The sequence below is a fragment of the Labrus bergylta genome, chromosome 18 (genome assembly GCF_963930695.1).
Source record: "Labrus bergylta chromosome 18, fLabBer1.1, whole genome shotgun sequence".
Classification (NCBI taxonomy): domain Eukaryota; kingdom Metazoa; phylum Chordata; class Actinopteri; order Labriformes; family Labridae; genus Labrus; species Labrus bergylta.
The window spans coordinates 17,629,033-17,649,429 of NC_089212.1; the positions used below are offsets into that span (position 1 = coordinate 17,629,033).

General features: G+C 39.3%; 1 protein-coding gene and 1 non-coding gene across 2 annotated transcripts; one reads left to right on the top strand and one right to left on the bottom strand.

Moving 5' to 3' along the window:
- The first annotated feature begins 1,246 nt into the window (after positions 1–1,246).
- gng2 (guanine nucleotide binding protein (G protein), gamma 2) lies at positions 1,247–18,464 on the top strand. The gene is made up of 4 exons (XM_020627719.3): positions 1,247–1,478; positions 12,149–12,223; positions 17,217–17,335; positions 17,532–18,464. The coding sequence occupies exons 3-4, from the start codon at positions 17,249–17,251 to the stop codon at positions 17,658–17,660; spliced, it is 216 nt and encodes a 71-aa protein (XP_020483375.1). The 5' UTR covers positions 1,247–1,478; positions 12,149–12,223; positions 17,217–17,248; the 3' UTR covers positions 17,661–18,464.
- A 1,298-nt stretch (positions 18,465–19,762) lies between these two features.
- Positions 19,763–19,845, bottom strand: trnal-cag (transfer RNA leucine (anticodon CAG)). The gene has a single exon. It is a non-coding gene; the product is annotated as a tRNA-Leu (tRNA).
- Between the last annotated feature and the right edge of the window lie 552 nt (positions 19,846–20,397).

Here is a 20,397-nt window from a genome sequence, read left to right on the forward strand (position 1 = left end):
GAGCTGTGAGTTTATCATGTTAGTGCAGCACAACTTAACAGCTTTACAATTTGTCAGCATTTCAAAAGGAAACTGAAAAAGGACATCTGGAGGAAGGATATCAGCCAAAGGTAAATAACTTTTTTGGTATCTCTTGATACGCTCAGACAGCAAATCTGATGTTAGCATTCAATCACTTCCTAAGTAACATTACCCTTAGCTCGTAATTAAGGCCATAACTATACTATCAAATGAGTTGTTGTTCTTCAAATGGGGTTCCAGATTTTCACAGTTCATTGTCTTTTTGCGAATCAATCATGAAGAAATGAAATGTAAGTGATTTGTCATAAAGCCCATGAGTGCAGGTTTAGCGATCGAGATATAGAGTTAATATCTACAGAATAAATATAAACACTACAATATAAACAGACACTGCATTCTTATCCCCAACTCATAGGCAGTAAAAGTGCTGTTTTATCGTGTTTCACTGGATTTATTTTCTTTCATCCTAACAGACAAAAACACCTACATATATATATACAGTAAGGTAGCCAAACACACAACCCCATTATTTCATGTGAGAAACCCCTTTTCAATGTATGAAGAAGCTACACGGCAGCACACATAACATGGATTTGGTGCCATGTTACAAGCAGAAAATCTAGAACATCACAACTGAGATATTAACGATGGACATGTGAGCTCTTTGTTTATGCTCGTTGTTTCAACATTCGTGTCTAGCTGCTGGGTCTGTCTCTCTGTCATATTTTTTTTTTTTTAGTTTGTGTCCTTCTTTGGCAGCTTAACTGTAATGGTGAGTGGTCTGAAAATTAAAAGCCTCAACTCTGACTGTTGTACGTCGTATGTGTCATGCAGGGTGTTGCTGTCTTTGAAGGTTGATTGAGTTAATTTTGTCATGCAATGCCAGCAAACTTATACAGCACACTGCACTTGGCAGGCGTGTGAGTTAAGAGGAGGGAAATGAAGCAGCTAAAATATATGCTGGGATTCGAGTGAATATTTATCTAAGCAAAAATCCAGCTCGTCCAGACTGTCAGTTTTTCTGGTTTGCATTTGTTTACTGTTGCTGTTCGAAAAGACAGTCGTGGCTTTTCCAATGGACCTCAGCAAGGCGGAGGGAGTGTGCACAGATATCAGAGAAGAGAAAGACAGAGGGGGGAGGAGGACGAGGAAGAGGAGGAGGAATAGGGTAGTTTCTCGTAGCCTGAGTGTTTGGCTGAAGGGTGGAGACTCAGAGCAGCAGTGAGGAGGGAGGCAGAGAGGATCTCAGCTGGAGAGAGAGAGAGAGAGAGAGAGAGAGAGAGAGAAAGGCATACAGAGAGAGGAGTGTGTGTTATGAGCGTGGATGCATTTGCCTGCTCTTGCTTAGTGACTGACTGTGTGTGTGTATTTGTGTGTGACAGAAGAGCTTGGATACTACTCTGCAGGACTGGATGCGTTTAGGGTTACAAAGGGAGACTTAACACAGAAAAATTAAGGTAGGATTTTTTTTAATTGTCTGGGGTGCAGTCATTGTTTTTCTGTTTCTGTAGCATCTGGGTTAATTGCATCTAAAGCAGGGTGTGTTCCGGAGGAGGAGGGGAGAATTTGTCATTTCTACGCTGTCATTTTGTGAGCGATCGAGGGGCGAGATTGATGCCACTGGCTGGTTTACATCATGGAATCCCCTCCTCCCAATAAAATCAGTATAAAACCTTTTCCCTGTCAGGTGGGCTGCTGATTTTATTTCTCCCCCCCCCCCCCCCCCCCACTCCCCCCCTCCCCATTTGTTACCTCCTTTCATACATGTGTAAATGTGTGGGGGGGGGGGGGGGGGGGTAAGAGAAATGACTCCCCTTTCCCTCCTTTTCTTATTTTTCCCTAAGGATTGGGTCGATCTTATGATATGTAGCCACAGGAATTAATGAAATATGTTTCAAGGGAAAACTGCACGAGCAGAGGGGTTTGAAAAAAAGGACATTAATAGGGAGGTGAAGAGGGGAGATGTAGGGGCTGTGATTGATAGAGGTACCAGAAAACCAAAGAGGAATCCCACAAGCCTTCTGGAAGGTCTTTTGTCCGTCCTTTCGTCACTCTCTCTATATACTGAGAGGGGAAAGCATTCGACCACACACAAGATCTATGTAGTGGTTGTACCAGGCAGATGGTCGGAAGAGGTGGAGGAGGAGGTGGAGGAGGGGTTTTGTGTGTTTTTAAGTTGCTCATAGACATACAGTAGCTGACAGCAGCATGCATTCACAGGAAATCCAAGAAAACCAACGCAGGCATGCTGTTTTTCCAACAGTTGGCTCGTCACACAAAAGCATCATGCACTACTCACGCTTAAATCATCCACTCATGCGTGTGGGATTGTGTGCTACATATACAGGCCTGTTACAAATGCACACTGCAAGTCAGAATTACGCAAGAGATCACGTACAGGCAGCTCGTACTGTATCTCAAAGGAAAGCTGCTCCAAGGCCAAAGATTGTTCTTCACACATTGATGTTGAGACTAGGAAAAAAAAAGTATACAAGGATAAACAAGACGCTTAAGAAACCTTGAGAGTTTTCCAGAACAAACTGAAAACAGTGCTACAGATGGAGAGCAGAAAGGGAGTAAGGGAGTAATGATGGGAGAGAATAGGAAGAATGCAAAGCTATCCACGCCTTATTGATCACTTTGACCTCTCGCATTGCTGCCTTCAAACAGAAAGCAGTTCTTGGCTCGTCTTCCTAAACGCATCATTCTTGTTGAAGTCATCCTTATTTGAACCCGTACGTTTCGTCTTTTAAAACAGGCAAACTCATGTCTCAGATTTACGAGGCTTCAGCGGTAATGTAACACGAGATAAGAAGGATGTTGTCGCACTGGAGGCATCAACCTTTGTACTCGTTGCGATTGTTTGCTTCTAATGGTGTTGATTTTGTGTCTAAAGCTCATTCGACTATGAAGTGGTCTGTCTGGGGAAAAAAAAGCATCCAGAGCTCTTTTAAGGAAAAGTTCAAGCTAAATGTTGTTCAAAAAAGGTCTCAAGTCCTTTTAGAAAATCCAAGTAAAGCAGCAGTTTTAGCTGCCTAGGATAAAACATACAGTTATAATATTATGGCTGTTAGTTTAGTCTTAAGAGTAAACACAAAAGTTAGTCCAATTTATCAGCAATCAAGTAAAAATTAGGGTTTAAGATTCTCACAGTTTTCAGGTATTTTTCTGGGCAGGTTCAAGTCAACCCTCAAGTCTTACACTTCAGTATCTTGGTATAGGGACTGGGAATCTCAAGCAAAGACTCAAGACAGTCTAATCTTGACGGTGTCATGTCCAGCTTCAAGGCCAATGTTTTGAGCTATCAAGTTTGACTCTAGCCCAAATCTCTAGAGCTGTTTTCAACTGTTTTAAGGCAAAGTGAAGTCTTGTGTCACATTAAAAGTATGTTTTTCTCAAACAACCAACATCAAGGCTTCAGATAGTAAAGTCTCCAGTCCTCCTTTTTTGTGACCTGGATTGAGGTACTGTCTCAAGGCTTTTGACATGTCCTACAAAGGCCAAAGATCTTTAAGGTAAGGCATGAGACCTTGTTCATGATTTTTGTTTGAGGATTATGCCAAGTTAAGTCTTTAAGGCGTCAAGACACATCAGTTAAATCTAACAACAACAAGTCTTAAGACCTCATTTTGGATCCAACCATAGTTTTCTAGTCTACTATGGAAAGTACAAGTCAACCTTGAAGTGTAACGCCAAGTCTCTAGTGTTTGAAGGCCAGAAAATTTACTTTGGCGCTCTTAATCTCTTTCCTTACAAATGTCATGTTCCAGGTCCTTACCTTTTTGTAATCCAATTCAAACTTTCGTTTTTCTTTTATTTTTCTGAGGCAAATCTGAGTCTCTTAACTTGTCCACAAAAGATCCATGATCTCACGAGATTTGAATGTCGTCTTTTTTCACTTCTTATGGCTTAGGGAGTCATGTCTCACAAATGTCAAGTTCAAACCCCTTAGTTTTAAGATAAATTGTTGTTTTTTTTGCAGAGTTTAAGTCATGTTTTAAATTGTGTCCAACAAAGTCGATTCTTAAGTCTCAGGGCTAAAGTTTAAGGCTCAGAGCTTTTGGATCGAGTCTTTATTTCTGACAGCAGTAAAGTCATTATCTCAAGTCATGTTATGTAACTTAAACATTACTAAGGTGAAACTCTCCAACTGAGTCAGCATTTCGATGAATTATGGCTGATCCAAGTCTAAAGTTAAAAGCTGTGAAGACATCAGTTACAAAGTTTCTGGCAGCCTGTATGAAATGTATAAGCAGAATCCTGCTCAAAGCAGATAGCCTTTTATCACTTTTCAGGATCTGAAACAGTCCAAGCAGCACACTCAGGCTCTCAGCAAAATCTAAACAAGTCCGGATGTTTGTAATATTGTTAACAGCCCAGGAGTAGGGCCTGTTATTCTTGGCATGCTGATTGATTCCAGAGGAAAAGTATGTTTATGCCTCCTCACTCAAGTCAAATGTAAAAAATCCTGCTGAGTCTACAGCTGAGGAAGGGAAACGAGAGTTTGATGTACACAAAAGCTGTTTAACCATCAGTGGAAGTTTAACCTCATATCTGGTGAACCACCCTGTCCACTATCAAAAAATCATTTCAGGGGCGGAGAAGAGGTTCTTACTGATGGTTTGGTTCCTTACAAAGCGAGTTGAACAACTCTTTCATTGACAGCCAATATTCACTGGCTAGTGTACATTTTCTATTTTGGCCACATGCAGAAACGTTTCTTTTTTTTAATGTTTCTGAATAAATGAAACTTTAGAGTTGTGCATTGTTTTCCTCCACTTACTTCACTGCAGTTACAAAACACACATAAAAGGGTTAGGAGGAGTCTTTAAACATTTGTGGAGAAAAAAACAACAACATTTGGTCACTGCTTTGATCTAACAAAGAAGGAACATGCGGAGCCTTGATCGTTCGATTTAATAAATATAATAGACCACATTTGTGCTCCCCCGGAGCAATAAGCCATCTCCCTGCTGCCGTCTTGACTCCCAGGAGATGCATCATTTCCTGGGCCACTGCCTCATCCCCTCCCCCCCTTCTGGGACCTAGATTAACCCCCAGCACACACATAAATACACACACACCACAATCTCTAAAATGGCAGGATGGGCAGGGCATGCTAAGAATGGCACAGATGTCCAGGGTAATCGAATAATCACGGGTGGCAGTGGTCTGACCGAGACGCAGTGGCACGATGAAGGAGAACAAAACAGTGTGTTAGGTTTAATAGGAGCTGTTTCACTTTTCAAATCAAATAATAGGAAGCACACTTAGGAATGTGGTAAAAAAAAAAAAAAAAGGAATAATGTCCAAAAAACTAAATTTTCTTGCTACTAGCAGTCATCCTGCACAAACCAATTCACCAATAACGAATGCCAAATTTTGAAAGATAGCAGGTCACCTCATTCACAGTAAAACTTCTCTTATTTGTATTTGTTGTGCGGAAATTACAATTACTCTGTTGAATGGACTCAAGTGCTGATTTGATTAGCCAGACATCAGGTCCACTTTCTTGTTGGTTGACACATGTATATTATTTTTGGTCAGCGAGTAACAAACCAAATTTAGGTTGAAAGTTTTAAGAAACATTCTTTGGGTCATAAAACTTTTCCTGTCCTTAAAACTGGCCAATAATCATACCGTCTCCAGTTAGCCTTTTTATAATGTCATGCATTAAGCCTGGCTCACACTGTGCGATTTATCCCCAATTGTATAAAAGTCGGGGTGGCACGTCAGCTCACACTGTACGACTGAATCGTTTACGACGCCCGACCAGACCTTGAGATTTATGTGCTCACACTGTACGACCACGATTGTCGGACAATCCAGCGAGTCGGAAACTCCAGCGTACGGCGGTTGGTGAAAGAGAAGGAAGTGAAAGTTGTTATAGAATAGAGGAAAGTAGATACAATAGATATTGTAGATATATGGATACAAGTTTCAGAAAAGTGCTGCGCTGATGATCTGTACCGAAAAAACAAACAAAAAAAACCCCGCTGTGTTGCGTCCTACCGCTGGTCGCCATGACTACATTCCTCCCTTGTCTCTCGTGATTATATTGTAGTCACACACAACTTCTGCCGGACCCTTTCATGACGTAATCGTCAAGATTTTAACTTCTAAATATCAAACATGTTTGAAATAAAACCGGGCGTCCCTGACGATCGCCGGGCGGATCGGGACGTTAAGATTGGATCTTTGTACCGCTCACACTACAAGATAATCTGAGCAGATAATCGGTTCCGAGCAGCCTTGAGTCGGGAGAGACCCTGCGATTGTCGGGAAGGAAGAATCGGAGCTCAAATCGGGCCGATTATCCTGCAGTGTGAGCCAGGCTTTAAAGATGTCTCCTTTTGCTACCAACCCACTGAGGTGCAATAACATATCCTGACTTTCCCGTATGCATCGGTTTCAGGCCCACATTTTTGGGGCCCCAATTTCCATTAAACTTTAAACTTGTGCCAGTTGGGCTGTGTACATAAAGCCCATTTTGGACTGCAGGAACTTTCCCCCAGAACTAGCGACCTTTATAGGAACTATGTGCATTTCGAACCACAGGAACCAGGATCTAAATGTAGTTCTGGGGTAATTGATTAACCCGTTAAAAAAAAAATTGAGTGGGTAGTACTTTCCAAATGTCTAGGGACCTTTAGGGACAATGCCTGCAGCTTGTCTCTGATTGGTTAGGCACTCAAAGTGTTTTAGGTCACCTGCCAATGTTTAAAAGACTGCAGCTGTGATTCAAGATTCAAGGTTAACTGTTGTTGATATTAAGAAGAGAACTCTAACAGAACTATTAAACTTTAATCAACATAAATGCAGATTTGATTTGTACTGTTATAGCATTTAGGTATGTGGGAAACCTCTCGGATATACTATTTTGGGACACACATTTTCAAGATGTTGCTATAATTGTTCTTACATCCTTGAGGTCAGCTCAAGGTCCAGGGCTTGTTTTACAGAAATAGTGATGCCCTCTATGTTTGTGTGCATAGGGAGGGACGTCCTTTCTCATGTTCAAGGGCAGGGATCTGTGCTCTGTTACATTCAATAGTCAATATCCTCTTGATCGTGTTCATGAATAACTCCAGAGGTCAGTTTCATGTTACCTTCCCTTGCTGTGGTTGCTGTAAAAAGCCGCTCTGAAAGAAGATCTTACATCACAAATCATCCTGCTCCTTCTCCCTGATGAACTTTTTACCTATTTCCAGCTTTTACTTATTAGATTTTTCTGACCCTGTGTAACTTTCTCCACTCAGTCAACTCTGTAAAGCTGAGAGTGTCCTTCGCTGCATCCTGTTTCACTGTGACAGCTCTTCCTGCACTTCATTGTCCTATGACGAACTGAGGATGGTACAGTCACTCAGTTACACTGTGAGGGCTTGATGACTGAACTTTCTGCATAATAGCCAACACACCACTGCTGCTTGGTATTTTAAGAAATTATGACAAACAGTCTTGCAATTTTCTTTATAACCGATGAGGAACTTGCAGTAAAAAAATACCTCCAAGTAAAAGAAAGAAAATGCTGTTTAAGCTTTTACAATAATACTATGGGAGTAAAGGTTTTTTTTATGATTTAAAGTATTCACCTCTTTTTTTTTATCACTTCTGTTAAATTGTTCAGTTGATCTTTTTAGGAGGAAAAAGTACAGGGTTTTGTTTTTGTTTTTTTACTTATAACTGTTGGTATGTAGCTGAGGTTAGACTGCCGTTTAAGTCAAGGCTGGTTCAAACATCTTTTCCTTCCTGCAAAAGATAATTTAATATTTGCTCAAACTTTCTTGTGTTAGCTGGACTTGTTGCTTGTGAGACTGACTAGTTAACTAAATGCAGTAAAAGTTATTTTGAAGGCCAAGGACCTCATTTTTACCTAACTCCCGTGTATTCATGGGGTAAAAAGACGTGTTAAAATCAAAGTCTCATCAATGACAAGCAAATCCACTGCGAGTAGGAAAGTCAATTAGTATTTCCGCGGGCATTGATAGTACACTAGTCCTGTAGAGAGCAAAATGGTTGGCTGTAATGCAATCCTTAAACCCAGCAGCAGTCATGTAACACATTTTTTTCTCCCTAATCAATCTCTATAAACAGACATGTTTATGCAACAGAGGCAATAGTCTGCTCCTAGATGTTGTTTCTTAATCTCCCACTCAATTCTACCTTCTCAAGTTGACAGTTGGACAGCGAGCAATGTCAACTTACGGAGATGGTCTTGGCCAGATATCCTTTTATTGATGAGCACAACACCTGAGAGTTGGCCATCACTCCCAGATGCTATGAAGTTATGCAAACGGTTTCCAAGACTGGATGTTCTTGAGCACAAATAATGTAAGATTTTGCCTAACAAAAATGTTTTGCGACCTTCAATTTATTATTGTGAAAGTGAACAGAAATGAGAATAATACCATTTTACCCTGGGACATGCAGCTTTAATATCAGTCTTTTGGCACGACATAATTAAAAAATAGAAAACGTAAACCAAATCAGGAATTTATTCTAAAAAAGCCAGACAGAGATGCCATTTTGAACCAACTCATGAAGCTAACATTAGCGAAACCAGCTTGCTAATGTTTGCTGACATTTCTGCCGATCATTTGTAACTGTTGCAGGCTAAGGAGACTAGGCTTACTGGCCCTTAAAACTTAGCCATGATTATCTGTAAACAGAGGTCCCATTCTGCCTCCGCCCGTCCCTGCAGACCCTCACAGGTTAATCACAAGCTCTCCAGGGTCCATTTGGCTGAGCTGGGGACAGATTTATAATTACCACGCTCTGATTTCACACTCTGGGCATGACAAGAGGACAGATCACTCCCCGCCTGGTCGCCTTCATTTTTCTCTTTGTGTAAAAAGGCAGAGTAAAAAAAAGGTGTGCTCTAAAGAGAGAAAGAGAAGGAACGACGAAAAGAGATTCAGCATGTGTGGGAGTGCGTCAGAGATCATCACTCTCGACAGGCCAGGAATTATATTTTCCTCACCAGGATGTTTCCTGCAGCGCTTAATCACCCTTTAAGTTAGCGACACTCAAGAGTCGAGCAGCAGCAATAATCACATCTGTGGAGCGCCTCGTCACGAACACAGACCCCCTGAACGACCCAGAGGAAAGGGTTCAAAACAGCTCCAAATGGCAGGGGAAGGATGGCAGAGGGGGTCAGATTGATTTGGTGGTGTTAGCAGCAGGACAAAGCAAGCTGGGGGTGTTTAAGTCCCATCACTGAACACCTGTCTGCCATGCAGGGAGGGACGGGAAGCAGAAGGCTAGAAAACAGGAGAGAAATGGATCACCGGCTACATCTCATAATGCACCTTCTTGACTTTTTGTTTAGTTTAAGATGCTTTGCTGGCATAAAAGTAGAGAACAATATTACAAAAGCATTAGGATTAAAAAAAAAATAAAAAAATAAAAAGCTTGCACACTCAGTCTTAACACTCTCTCCTGCCCTGATCTCACTGCTGCTCTGCAACATAAATATGATGACACAAACCTCTCCCAGGGAAAATCAAACTCAGCAATGTTTTTTTTTTTTCATTTAAAAGAACAGCTGGCTTTCTTGCTTCTTTTGCAGCGAACAGTAAACTGAAGAAGAAAGTGAAGGACGTCACAAGGACATCATTAAGGTCGTTCTTAGTCCTCTTTTTAAGTATCTCAATACTCAATTAAAATTAGATTAACAAGAGGACATGGATTCTTTAACAATCAAATTAAAAGAAATGAAGCCTCCATTGTTATTTATCTTTACCCTCCCAACAATGCTTTGCACCTTTAATTCAGTTTGTTTGCCAGGTGAAGCGCCTAAAATTAGCATAAACTCTTTTTGTCCTAATAGGTTAGCAACACATCTTTAAATTTGATATAAATATCTTGTTGGCATTTTGTTATATCCAATTACAAGGAACTATATATCATGTCCAAGCAGAACAACAGATGATTGTGACGTTTCCCTGGAAAACTCACAGATCTATATGTGAGTCTAATGAGTGACAAGGCGGATGTGTTACGCAAACACAGTTCAAAGCAAATAAAACTCAACAGTGTCACATGTTGAGCGAAAGGGGTGATGTCAATATTTGTGATTAGTTGTAACTGTGTTGTACATATTTGCACTCTGTAAGACACCCTGACATACAAACAATGTCTTTGTGTGATGCAGGAATATGTGAGTTTGTTACAAAGCGGGATGAATGCGCAAATGCTGCTTTGATTACAAGAACATTTTACTGCGTACTTATATGTTTGAAAAAGGTGTAACAATATTCTTCTAGTTCATCTGAAAAAAACTGTTGTCACCTTTTCAGCATGAGATTGAGTGCAGGGTTTCAAACTGTAAGCTACCAACGGATGCTTTTTTTGTCTTGAGGGCTTCCTATTTAAATCATGTTTTGAATTATGTAGGCAGAGTTCCTTACCTACTCATTTGTTTATATTAAGCATCCAATTACTTTCGTAAAACTTTAGTAAATGAAGAAAAAAAAAAGGTAAAAACTTTAGTATGGGCACCAAAATGTATCTTCTTTTTTCTGCCATTTTTGCCTTTATTGGATAGGACAGCTGAAGCGAGATAGGAAACGTTGAGATGGGGAGAGCGGGGGATGACATGCAGCAAAGGCCAAAGGCCGAACCCGAAACAACGGCCGCTACGACAAGGACAGTAGCCTCTTCACACCCGGCGCCAGACATGACCGCTAGGCTACCGGCAACCAGTCTTGGTTTTTTAACATTTATACAAGGGGATACTTTAAACATGAATATCCACAAGGCAATCCTGCTAAAAACTGAGGCACCAGAGCAGATGGTTTAAGAATCACTGCTCTGATAAAAAAAAAAAATGATTAAACAGCTTACATAACACAGTGTAACAGTGGGATTACAGACTCCAGAAAATGCAGACGTGACCATACAGTACAGTATGACCTCATGCTTCTTTTTCTGTTTAGCTGAAGCAGTTTCATTGCTGTTTGAGTACTCTGCCATAGGGACATATTTCCCTGCTGACAAGTTTTTTTTTTGTTTTACTGTAATGCTGCTTTATTATTGCATGCTTCCATGATTTATGAAGGGTGGAATTCCCTTCCTCTGCAGATATGCTCATGCAGAGAAATTGACCCATTTGTCAGAAGCAGCAGAAAACTGATCTGCAGAGTCACAGATGTGTTAAGAATGAATCTGTTGGAGCAGAGAAATAAATAAAGAGGAGCACACAGATAGTAAGGGAGAGGTGACAAGAGTCACAACAGAAGAAGCCAATAGGGAAATTCCATTTGTCTGTCTTCATGTCTGATTAGTTTGCAGATAAAGCCAGAGACATGAACCTTAGCTTAGTCGAAAGACTTGTATCACAGGGAAATCAAAACAGCCGGCTTGGCCATCCAAATGTAACCAAACCCATCTGCCACCAGCACCACCAATACTGTACAGAGTATAAATTCAAGGAGTTGCTGTTTATTTTGACCAACCAATATGAGTTTATATGAGCGGTTTAGAACTTCTTCTGTTCCTTTCAGATCAAGAAAAGCTAGCCGTTTCCCCATTTCCGATGCAAAGCTAAGCAAAACGTTAGTTAAGCATTGACTCACTGTCGCTTTATGGTCAGCACGCAAAAAGATATTAGATAAATGTCAGTGTCACGCTCTGCGAAAAAATATATATACATTTCTCATAACCCATAACATTTTGAACAGACGGATATACAACTGGCAGATTATCTTGTACCTATTGTTACTGTCAGACAGTCAGGATAGCTGTTTCTTGGTGTTTCAAGTCTTTAAACTAAGCTAAGGTAAAGATCTGCTTCCTGAAGCGAAAGACTAATTACACACAGAAAAAGCAAATTTAGCAAAATCTTTTACTTTAAAACTATAATCTAATTTGTCCCCTTTTCTGTTTCATTTGCATCTGCGGTTTGTTGTGATGTTTCTCCATTAGTGTTTTTTTTTTTTCAAAGCCCCTCAGCTATGTTTGAAAGAGCCAGCTGTGACACTTTGACACACAGTGATCAGACGACGGCGCCACACACAACACTTGACACAGTTCTTTCTGAAAAGCAGAAATGGAAACATGCAAAGCTTCCGTCTCCGATTCTCACAAGCTTCAAACTCTCGTCATCCCTTTTTTTCTTTATTTACAGAGTTGGGAGGACGTAAGCTGCTGACTGAACTGCGAGCAGACAGCAGGGCCAAGTGCGGAGGAGCAAGTAGACAAGGTGAGTTACGACGAGAGGAAGAGCCACTTTGTTTTCATAATATTACACCATGAGTGGTCGTAGCAGTGGAAAAAAACTCTGCCTGTTGGAAATCGGTGACATTTGTACAGTTTTGTGGGGCAGCTTCTGCAATGTTTGAAAGCAAACATTTTTTTTCAGTTAAGGCCTGTGTCCATCAAAACGCGTTATCTAGCAGTGCCTGTTGGGATGTCACAGTTATCAGCATGGTGACACCATGTGTGACATCTCAGGATGGTATTTTAGGCAGCTGACAGATAGGAAGGAAGGAAACACAAGAGGTTGCATGATACACAAATGAGCAGAGTTTATGGTAAAAGCAGTGGAATTATATCCCAAGGCAAAGAAAGAAACAAGGCAGGAAACAAAATACTTGATCCGTACTATTAAAACCTTTTTGTTGCCTTTAAAGTACCAGCTTTTGAACAGGCACCATCTCCTCACCCCTCCCATTTCAGATATGAAAATGTCAGGCTGGCATTTCCACATGCTCTATTGACAATAAGATGTGTCAAGCTTATGTCATATTTTAAGCAGACAAAATATGTTTCTTCCCAGTATGTGAACACACACACAAAAAAAAGGTTTCATTTAGACTCAACAGAGATCTTAAAATTCTCCTCTTTGGGATATTTATTTGTTGAGGTTTTCAGCAATGCTGGCAGCCCAGTTAGCAAGCTAACATGCTAATTTGAGACAGGGAAACCAGATAAATATTATAGGTGCTAAATGTGAGCATGTCACCATCACACTACACAGTATGAAAACATGTAGACATTAGCATTTAGCGCTAAAAAATGAATTAGAAATATCACAGATGTAAGTGTTGTTCTCTTTGTTTGCACCTATTCAAATTGTTGCATGTCTTTTCCACCATCTGAGTGACATATTGTTTTTTTTGTGCTCGTCAGTATGTTCCTCTCCGCTCTTTTGTTGATATTGTGATTACTACTACTAGTAGCACCGATATGAATGCAAGTTTTCTCAATATAGCGCCTTATAGCGGACTCTGTAGCTTACGTTCGCGGCATTTTCCCCCCCATGTATTACCTCAGGAGAGATCCACCCCCCCTTCTGATAGGGATAGTCTCCCGCCTGAGGTCTGAACTGCAATATTTCTTAGGAAATAAATCTTTATTTGAAAAAAACATCTGAAATTTAGGTCGCGATTTTTCATAAAGGAGTTGGAAGTTGGAAGTAGAGTTGGAAGTGGGTCCTGAGGCTAGACCAGACTAATTTAAAGCATCTAATCCAGTCAGTTCAGCTCAAACCAGGCTATTGTGTCAGGATGTCTAATTATTTTCTGTAAAGAAAAGGGCTCCTTCTTTTCTTCATAGCAAAACCTTTTAAGAGTTGCATCTCTCAGTTATGAATAGTGATATCATGGCCTGTTTGGTCTCCCCTGAGTGTCTAAACAGTATTATGGCCTCACTACAAAGACACAAAAAAACGCATTTGTACTTCAATCACACCTTTACAGATGATCTGTGACCTATTTTTTTTTGAGTGAGTCTGTCAGGGAGATTATGTTTTCTTAAGTATGGGGTGGGTCAGAATCATACTTGGGGGCTTTAATGAATGTCTGAACTCATATGAGTTATTTTTTCCATTATATTTTGGCCTGCTATCTACTATCACCATTAAAACTATATCTATAGACCTCACAGGTACAAAGAAAAATAATCCTACATTTTGTTTTGATAACTGACGTTAATACCAACAGATTTGTTTTTTGACACCCACCTGAGTTGCATTTGTAAACCATGACCCTAAAAGGTGAACTCCACAGAGTGAGAACATCCAGTATCCCTCAGCTCCGCCAACTGTTAAACATAATGTTTATATCACACGGTTAATACTTAGCACTCTGCTGCAGGTTAAGCTCACACATCCTCTTCAGATTGTCACTTGATTTGACAAGGAGTCCAGATTTTCCTGTTCAGAGGAAATGTTTCAGACCTGAAAATGAGAGAATGTCGTAAATACTCAAGCCTCCAGCAGCTCGCCTGTCGTTAGGTCGACTGGAAGTTAGGCTGAGAAATTATATCCAGCGTGGCAACCGCCACTGACGGGCTTCCAAAGCCCCCAGCAGTAACAGATGAGTGACTTCACTAAGGCTTCATCCATTAATATTTAAAGTCTATGATTCTGACCTCCTGCCATTCAATAAACTGCAACATACCTAAAACATAATCAGATGACAAAAACTTTCCTGTCACCTGTTTCCTGTCATAATGTTTTACAAACACAGGTCTTTACTGTCATTCATTCTGAGTATAAATGCCAAAACAGGATCCAGTAGGTCATATTGTTAAATATGATTATTGGCTGCTTTGTTCCCTTTGTTTAAAAATTGGGGGTTAGGCCTGAGACATAATTTAAAAGACCACGTTATCCTTAGCTCTAAAGAGGCGTGAGACCCAGTTTAAAATTATTTTCTGACATTTTCAATTAAAAACTTATGACATAATTACTAAAGTAAAGTCACTTTTCAGACATTTATCACAACTCATCAACTTTATCATGTGTCAGCGACAAACAGCTGTAATGAAAGTCTTTGGGATTTGTATTTGCAAGTCTGGCAACAGGATTATGTATTATCATGTAGGGGTTACTATTCTATACATAGCGATTTATTTACGTATTGTATACAGGGGGATACGTTGCTTTCTTAATTACTCTACCTGTTTCATAGGCCTGTGTCCTTTGTGTTTACACAAGCAATAAATGCTTCTTCTTATTTTACATTGTTTCTAAGTTACCAGTTAAATATTAAAATAGCTGAGGATAAATTAAAACCATGCCATCTAGTGGTTGGGGTTTTTTAAGAAGAAAGAAAAATATATGTGTGCCACATACTTTGCATGAAAACAATAAACTCTGTACTTTGTTTTTTAATACACATGGATGCAAAATTGCAGTATTCAAATGTATGAATAACAGTTTCTACCTCCAGCAAGTACAGAAGGAAATGTAAAGGTTGTTGCATCTTTAGAGTAAAGGAAGGAATCTTGTCAAAAATTGTAAAAAGAAAGAAAAGAGAAAAAGAAAAGCATGCCTATTCACATATTTTTTTTTAAATTAAACTAGAATTCTTCGTTTGCATTAACTCTGATAAGCTATCAAACGCAAATCAATCTGTTTATTATGTGACACTTACAAACTCTGGAAGTCATGAACCTGTACCGGTTTTAAATAATGATTAGGTCATGAGGATGGGGGTCAGTGTGACATCGGAAATTCTCACATCAGTTCACCGGTCTGCAGGTGTACCACTGTGGGCCATCAATATTCATGCTCAGCTTCAGCACCTTGCTGAGATCAGTCTTAACCCCACACTGAGTCACACAGCAGCGCAAACAGACGGATGAAGGAGGGGAGGCACAGGGAAGATTGATCACACAGCAAGGATGACGCTGTTTCAGGGCTCCCACAGCTTGATCCGTTTAATCAAAGAGGTTATAAAGACAGAGGAGCATCTGAGGACGCGGAACTTAAACTGTGCAATGATACACTCAAATTTAAGGAAAAACCAGAATGAGAAATAATTCATTCATGTTAAAAATCCTAATGAATGGTTTAATGAGGATAAAAGGATGTGAATTAAATGCTACGACCTTCACATCAACAATACCTTAAATGAAAAGATAGCCATATTGTTGATTGTTGTTCACCATCATCAAAACGTTTAGGAGAATTATGTCGATGCCTCCATTTAATTTTGCAGTTTGGAGACTGAGGAAGACCTGATAACAACTAGAGGTGAACTATTCACTGTGGATGCAATGGATTCAATGATCGACGATTCAAAAGTTTAAACAATTATGCAATTTTTATATTTTTGCTTTGTTAAGAAAAAAATGTTTTTTGGCTAACATTATGGAGGAGATATGTAAACAAACTGTCAAGTCCTACATTGGTTTTTTTTTTGTGAACACAAAACTGCTGTTATTGTGATTTTAAAAATTACTATTGAAATCTACAAAGTGTCTTCTTCATGTATTCTGGCACGTTAATGTGACATACAGTATCAGTCAAATGTTTGGACACACCTGACTGAAATGCATCTTGTTATTTTTATCTTAAAGACATTAATGTGTTTCTTATATAAATATAAATAGTGAAGTTGATGCTCACATATTTCCAAAACAGAAGTGAAATAAAATGTTTTATTTTTATTGTTTTAATATCTACTATTTTTCTAAAATGTGGAAAATAGTACAAATAAAGAAAAACCCCTTCTATCAGTATGTGTGCCCTAGATACAGCTTACAGTAGCTATAATATCGTAATATAGTATACTGTATTATTGATAATACTGTTACTGTGATAAAACGTTTGACTGGTTGTGTATAAGCTCAAACATATCGGTCGTCTTCACAGGGGAACAGATGGAAACCATGAAATGTGAACACACCAGTGATAAAACAGTTTTACATTGATAGAAATGCAAATAAAATTGCTGCTGGAGCTTTTTAACATCTGCTGTTTTATGAGGCAACCTTTGTTACCATGGCTCAAATAATACATTTCTAGATTTTAAATCCATCACATGATGCAGAGTGTAAACACTGTGCCCTTGGGTGACACAGGGACCAAAATGTAACGCTAAGTATACGAGTAGGCTTTCAGAAAACCACAATTACAAATTATAAATCTGTCTTTCTTTTCTTATGCCAGCAATGTTAGTTATCCTTTTATCTATTTTAAATATAAATCTGGACAAAGCACTGCCCCCTCACCCTCCTCCCACCTTCCCTGCCTCCCCCTCACTGTCATGAGCTGCCTAGCAACTGACACGATAAACAATAAGCCTGTACATGCATGTGTGTGTATCCTCAGGAATGTGAACAGGCTATCTGTTGCGAGCACTTCACTGTGCATGCCTTCTTTATGATAGTACTTGTCTTAATCAGCGGCCCGTTGCTTGAGCTACAATGTTTGAGGTGCTTAAATGACTTTCTCCTCCATGCAGGCAAAGCACACAAGACGTGACTGACAGCGCCAATGGCGAGCAATAACACAGCCAGCATCGCTCAGGCCAGGAAGCTGGTGGAACAGCTAAAAATGGAGGCCAACATCGACAGGATAAAGGTGTGCAGTAGATAAACTTTCAGGATAGAGGTGGTGGTTTAGTAGGTAAAGGTTGTTGAAGTTGAAGTATAGGATTTTATTTAAGCTTGAATATTGTAGACACATTTTTTTCTGAATGCTTTATGAAAATAAAACCTCAATGTTTTCTCTTCGCCCTCTGTTTTCTCTGCATATGTGTGTGTCTGTTTCCTACCAGGTATCCAAAGCAGCGGCAGACTTAATGTCGTACTGCGAAGCCCACGCCAAAGAGGACCCTCTGTTATCGCCCGTGCCAGCGTCAGAGAACCCTTTCAGGGAGAAGAAGTTCTTCTGTGCCATCCTGTAAACACAACAACATGGCCCTTCAGCAGTCTGCTCAGTGTGGGACTTTGAACGCGGATGTTCAAAAATACGTAGAAAACTTCTAGTTGGAGGGCGATGTCGATTATTGCCCTCCTTTTTTCGAACGGCACCTGAAACCCGCAGAGTTTACATGTAACCATTTAAAGGGGTTTTGATTGCTTTTTTGACGGGTGTTGCAGCATGTTGAAGGGGGTCTGTGCTTTTAGATGACACAAAAGGGATGATGATGGTGATGAGGAGGAGTATGACAACTTATGGACAGCCTACCAAGTCTTCAGGTTGTGATGTGTACAAAGGTGAAAAAAAAAAAAAAAAAAAAAAAAAAAGCTAAAATGAGAATAAAAATATTTTGTGGTTCTTCTGGGACTTCCACATGTTATGTTGATAAATGGCTTGTGGGTGTGTCGAGCATTGTGGGACAGCAAACGAAAATATACCTACCGCTAGACGCCACCTGATTATTGGAAAGTTTTTATGAGTTGTTTATTTTATGTTTATTTCAACTTTACCTTTCATCTAAATAACTTTCTATAACTGTACGTGATAACTGAACGAGCTCTGTTTTCTTCTTTTTTTCTTACACAAGCAGGTTGGTGATCGCTTTTTTTAATGGGATGTTTGAAACAGTCTACTCTGTGATTCTCTTTACAATTACATGTGTGAAAATAAGTCTCTTGTGTATCAACATCTATCTGGCAAATGTGATGCAGTTTGTCCCCTTCAGATACAAACCCTCTTTCTACTATTTGTATAAAATGAATAGCAAGTAAACTGTGCTGTGCTGTGAGTTCTGAATGTTTGTGTTTGTATCATTACCTATTGCATGAAATGAACAGACAGTCTACTTCTCTATTTCCTTTCATGTGGACATTGTATGAAACCGGGGCAGCCTTCAGCTGGAAGTTCCAAAATGAATTAAAACAATGAATGATTCAACAAGGATATCTCTCAGATATAAATCACTCATAACCTCAAGCTGTGCATAGGCATTATATTTTTGTACTGATTCAGTGGGTAAGACATTGACAATATATATACATTGAGAGGAAAACCGAAAAAAAGTATAGTTGAACTTCTAAGTAAATTTTTTCCCTTTGATTATTTGACAGACAAAATTATTTCATACATGTTCAAACTCCTAGTTGAAGCTGTAATGCAGAACTGAGGCAGTACATTTATTATATGGTTATAGCTTTAATCCAAAAGGAAAATAAACTTTAAATGATAAACCCTGCACTACACACTGATTTATATCTCTCTTAAAAAAACTTTCTAACCATCTAAAAGATTTAAAAAAAAAAAAAAGAGTCTGGCATTGCTAAGATGTTGTTTGAACAGTTTAGGTCTGTTAAACGGGTGTGAGCAGTTTCAGAAGAGTATTTAGAAAGAACATGACTTCATTGCAACAGATGTTGTTATGACCTCCACAAATCTAATTTGAAACTGCATGTCTGACATAAATTAATCTGAAATTATGGGTCATTTGAAGTGTCACAGACAAAAGATCAATATCATATACGACAGCTAAAAGTGTACAAATAAAGGCCTTTCTGATCAGAATATGGTTTACAGCTTAAAAAGTATAAAATAAAAAGAATTTGCCAAAGTACATGTGTGAGAAACATGTGTCAGTGTGTATGCCCGGGGTTCATAAAATTAAAGAAAGTAAGATTATAAATCTACTTGGACAAAGAAGTCCATCCAATAAGTGTATCTAACAAACAATGATGAATGAGGGCTTTAAAAACAGTGATGAACCTCAGAGCTGCATGATACACATTGTTCAGCAGATCATGTAAGCTTTGAGAGGAAACATGTAGGTATAAAACATCACTACAGTCCAGCACAGACACTTTGTCATAGTTAGGTTGCCCCCCTGAATTGTGCTTAAACCTGCACCTCCAGTGAAGACTGCAACTCGAAAGTGATAAGTCAATCCTTGGGTCAAATCGCAATTGAGACAAGATAACTGTGCTGATTCAAAAATTAACATAATATCGTGGATTAAAATCGCTTTATAGAAATCGGTAAAATATATAAATTTAACATTCCTTTAGAACAACACTAGGGGGAAAAAAAATTTATTGTCAGAAGTGGGATTCGAACCCACGCCTCCAGGGGAGACTGCGACCTGAACGCAGCGCCTTAGACCGCTCGGCCATCCTGACATACAAGCAGAGATCATACACTACTTAAATAAAGTTTAAACACTGTACAGTATGCCTATCAATACGTCAGACTATTTATATATTATTTCAGATTAAATTCCTAAAATCTGAACATTTAAGGAGCCATTAGAGCGATTATTTACCCCCGATGATTTGCTGTTATTTATCTAAAAATGCATCATAGTTCCTGTTAGTTGCAGCCATATTGTTTACAGTCAATGCTTACAGTTAGCTGAAGTTAGTTTCAGACTGGTAGCTCCCACTAAGGCTGTTAACGGGAAACAACTTAACATATACGATGTCCACAAAGCACGTTTGACTTTCAGTGAAACCTTTTATGTTTTCTACTATTTCTCTAATGGCAAAAAAAATAATAATAAGAGTTCAAACTAGTCTAACACATGCAAACCACAGCGAGTCAGGTCGAAACCCACGATACCTACACTGGTAAAATATGATCTAGATATTCAACAAAGAGGCAGAGACTCTTGAAAAGATCAGTCCTGCTTTCTAAATCATTGATTCTAGGCACAAGCATTTTAACATGCATCT

What these genes read in the sequence shown, in the direction of transcription:
- gng2 (XM_020627719.3), top strand. Translation starts at nt 17,249, where the DNA reads ATGGCGAGCAATAACACAGCCAGCATCGCTCAGGCCAGGAAGCTGGTG. An exon ending in CCAACATCGACAGGATAAAG is followed by an intron (nt 17,336 to 17,531) that starts GTGTGCAGTAGA and finishes GTTTCCTACCAG; the next exon opens with GTATCCAAAGCAGCGGCAGA.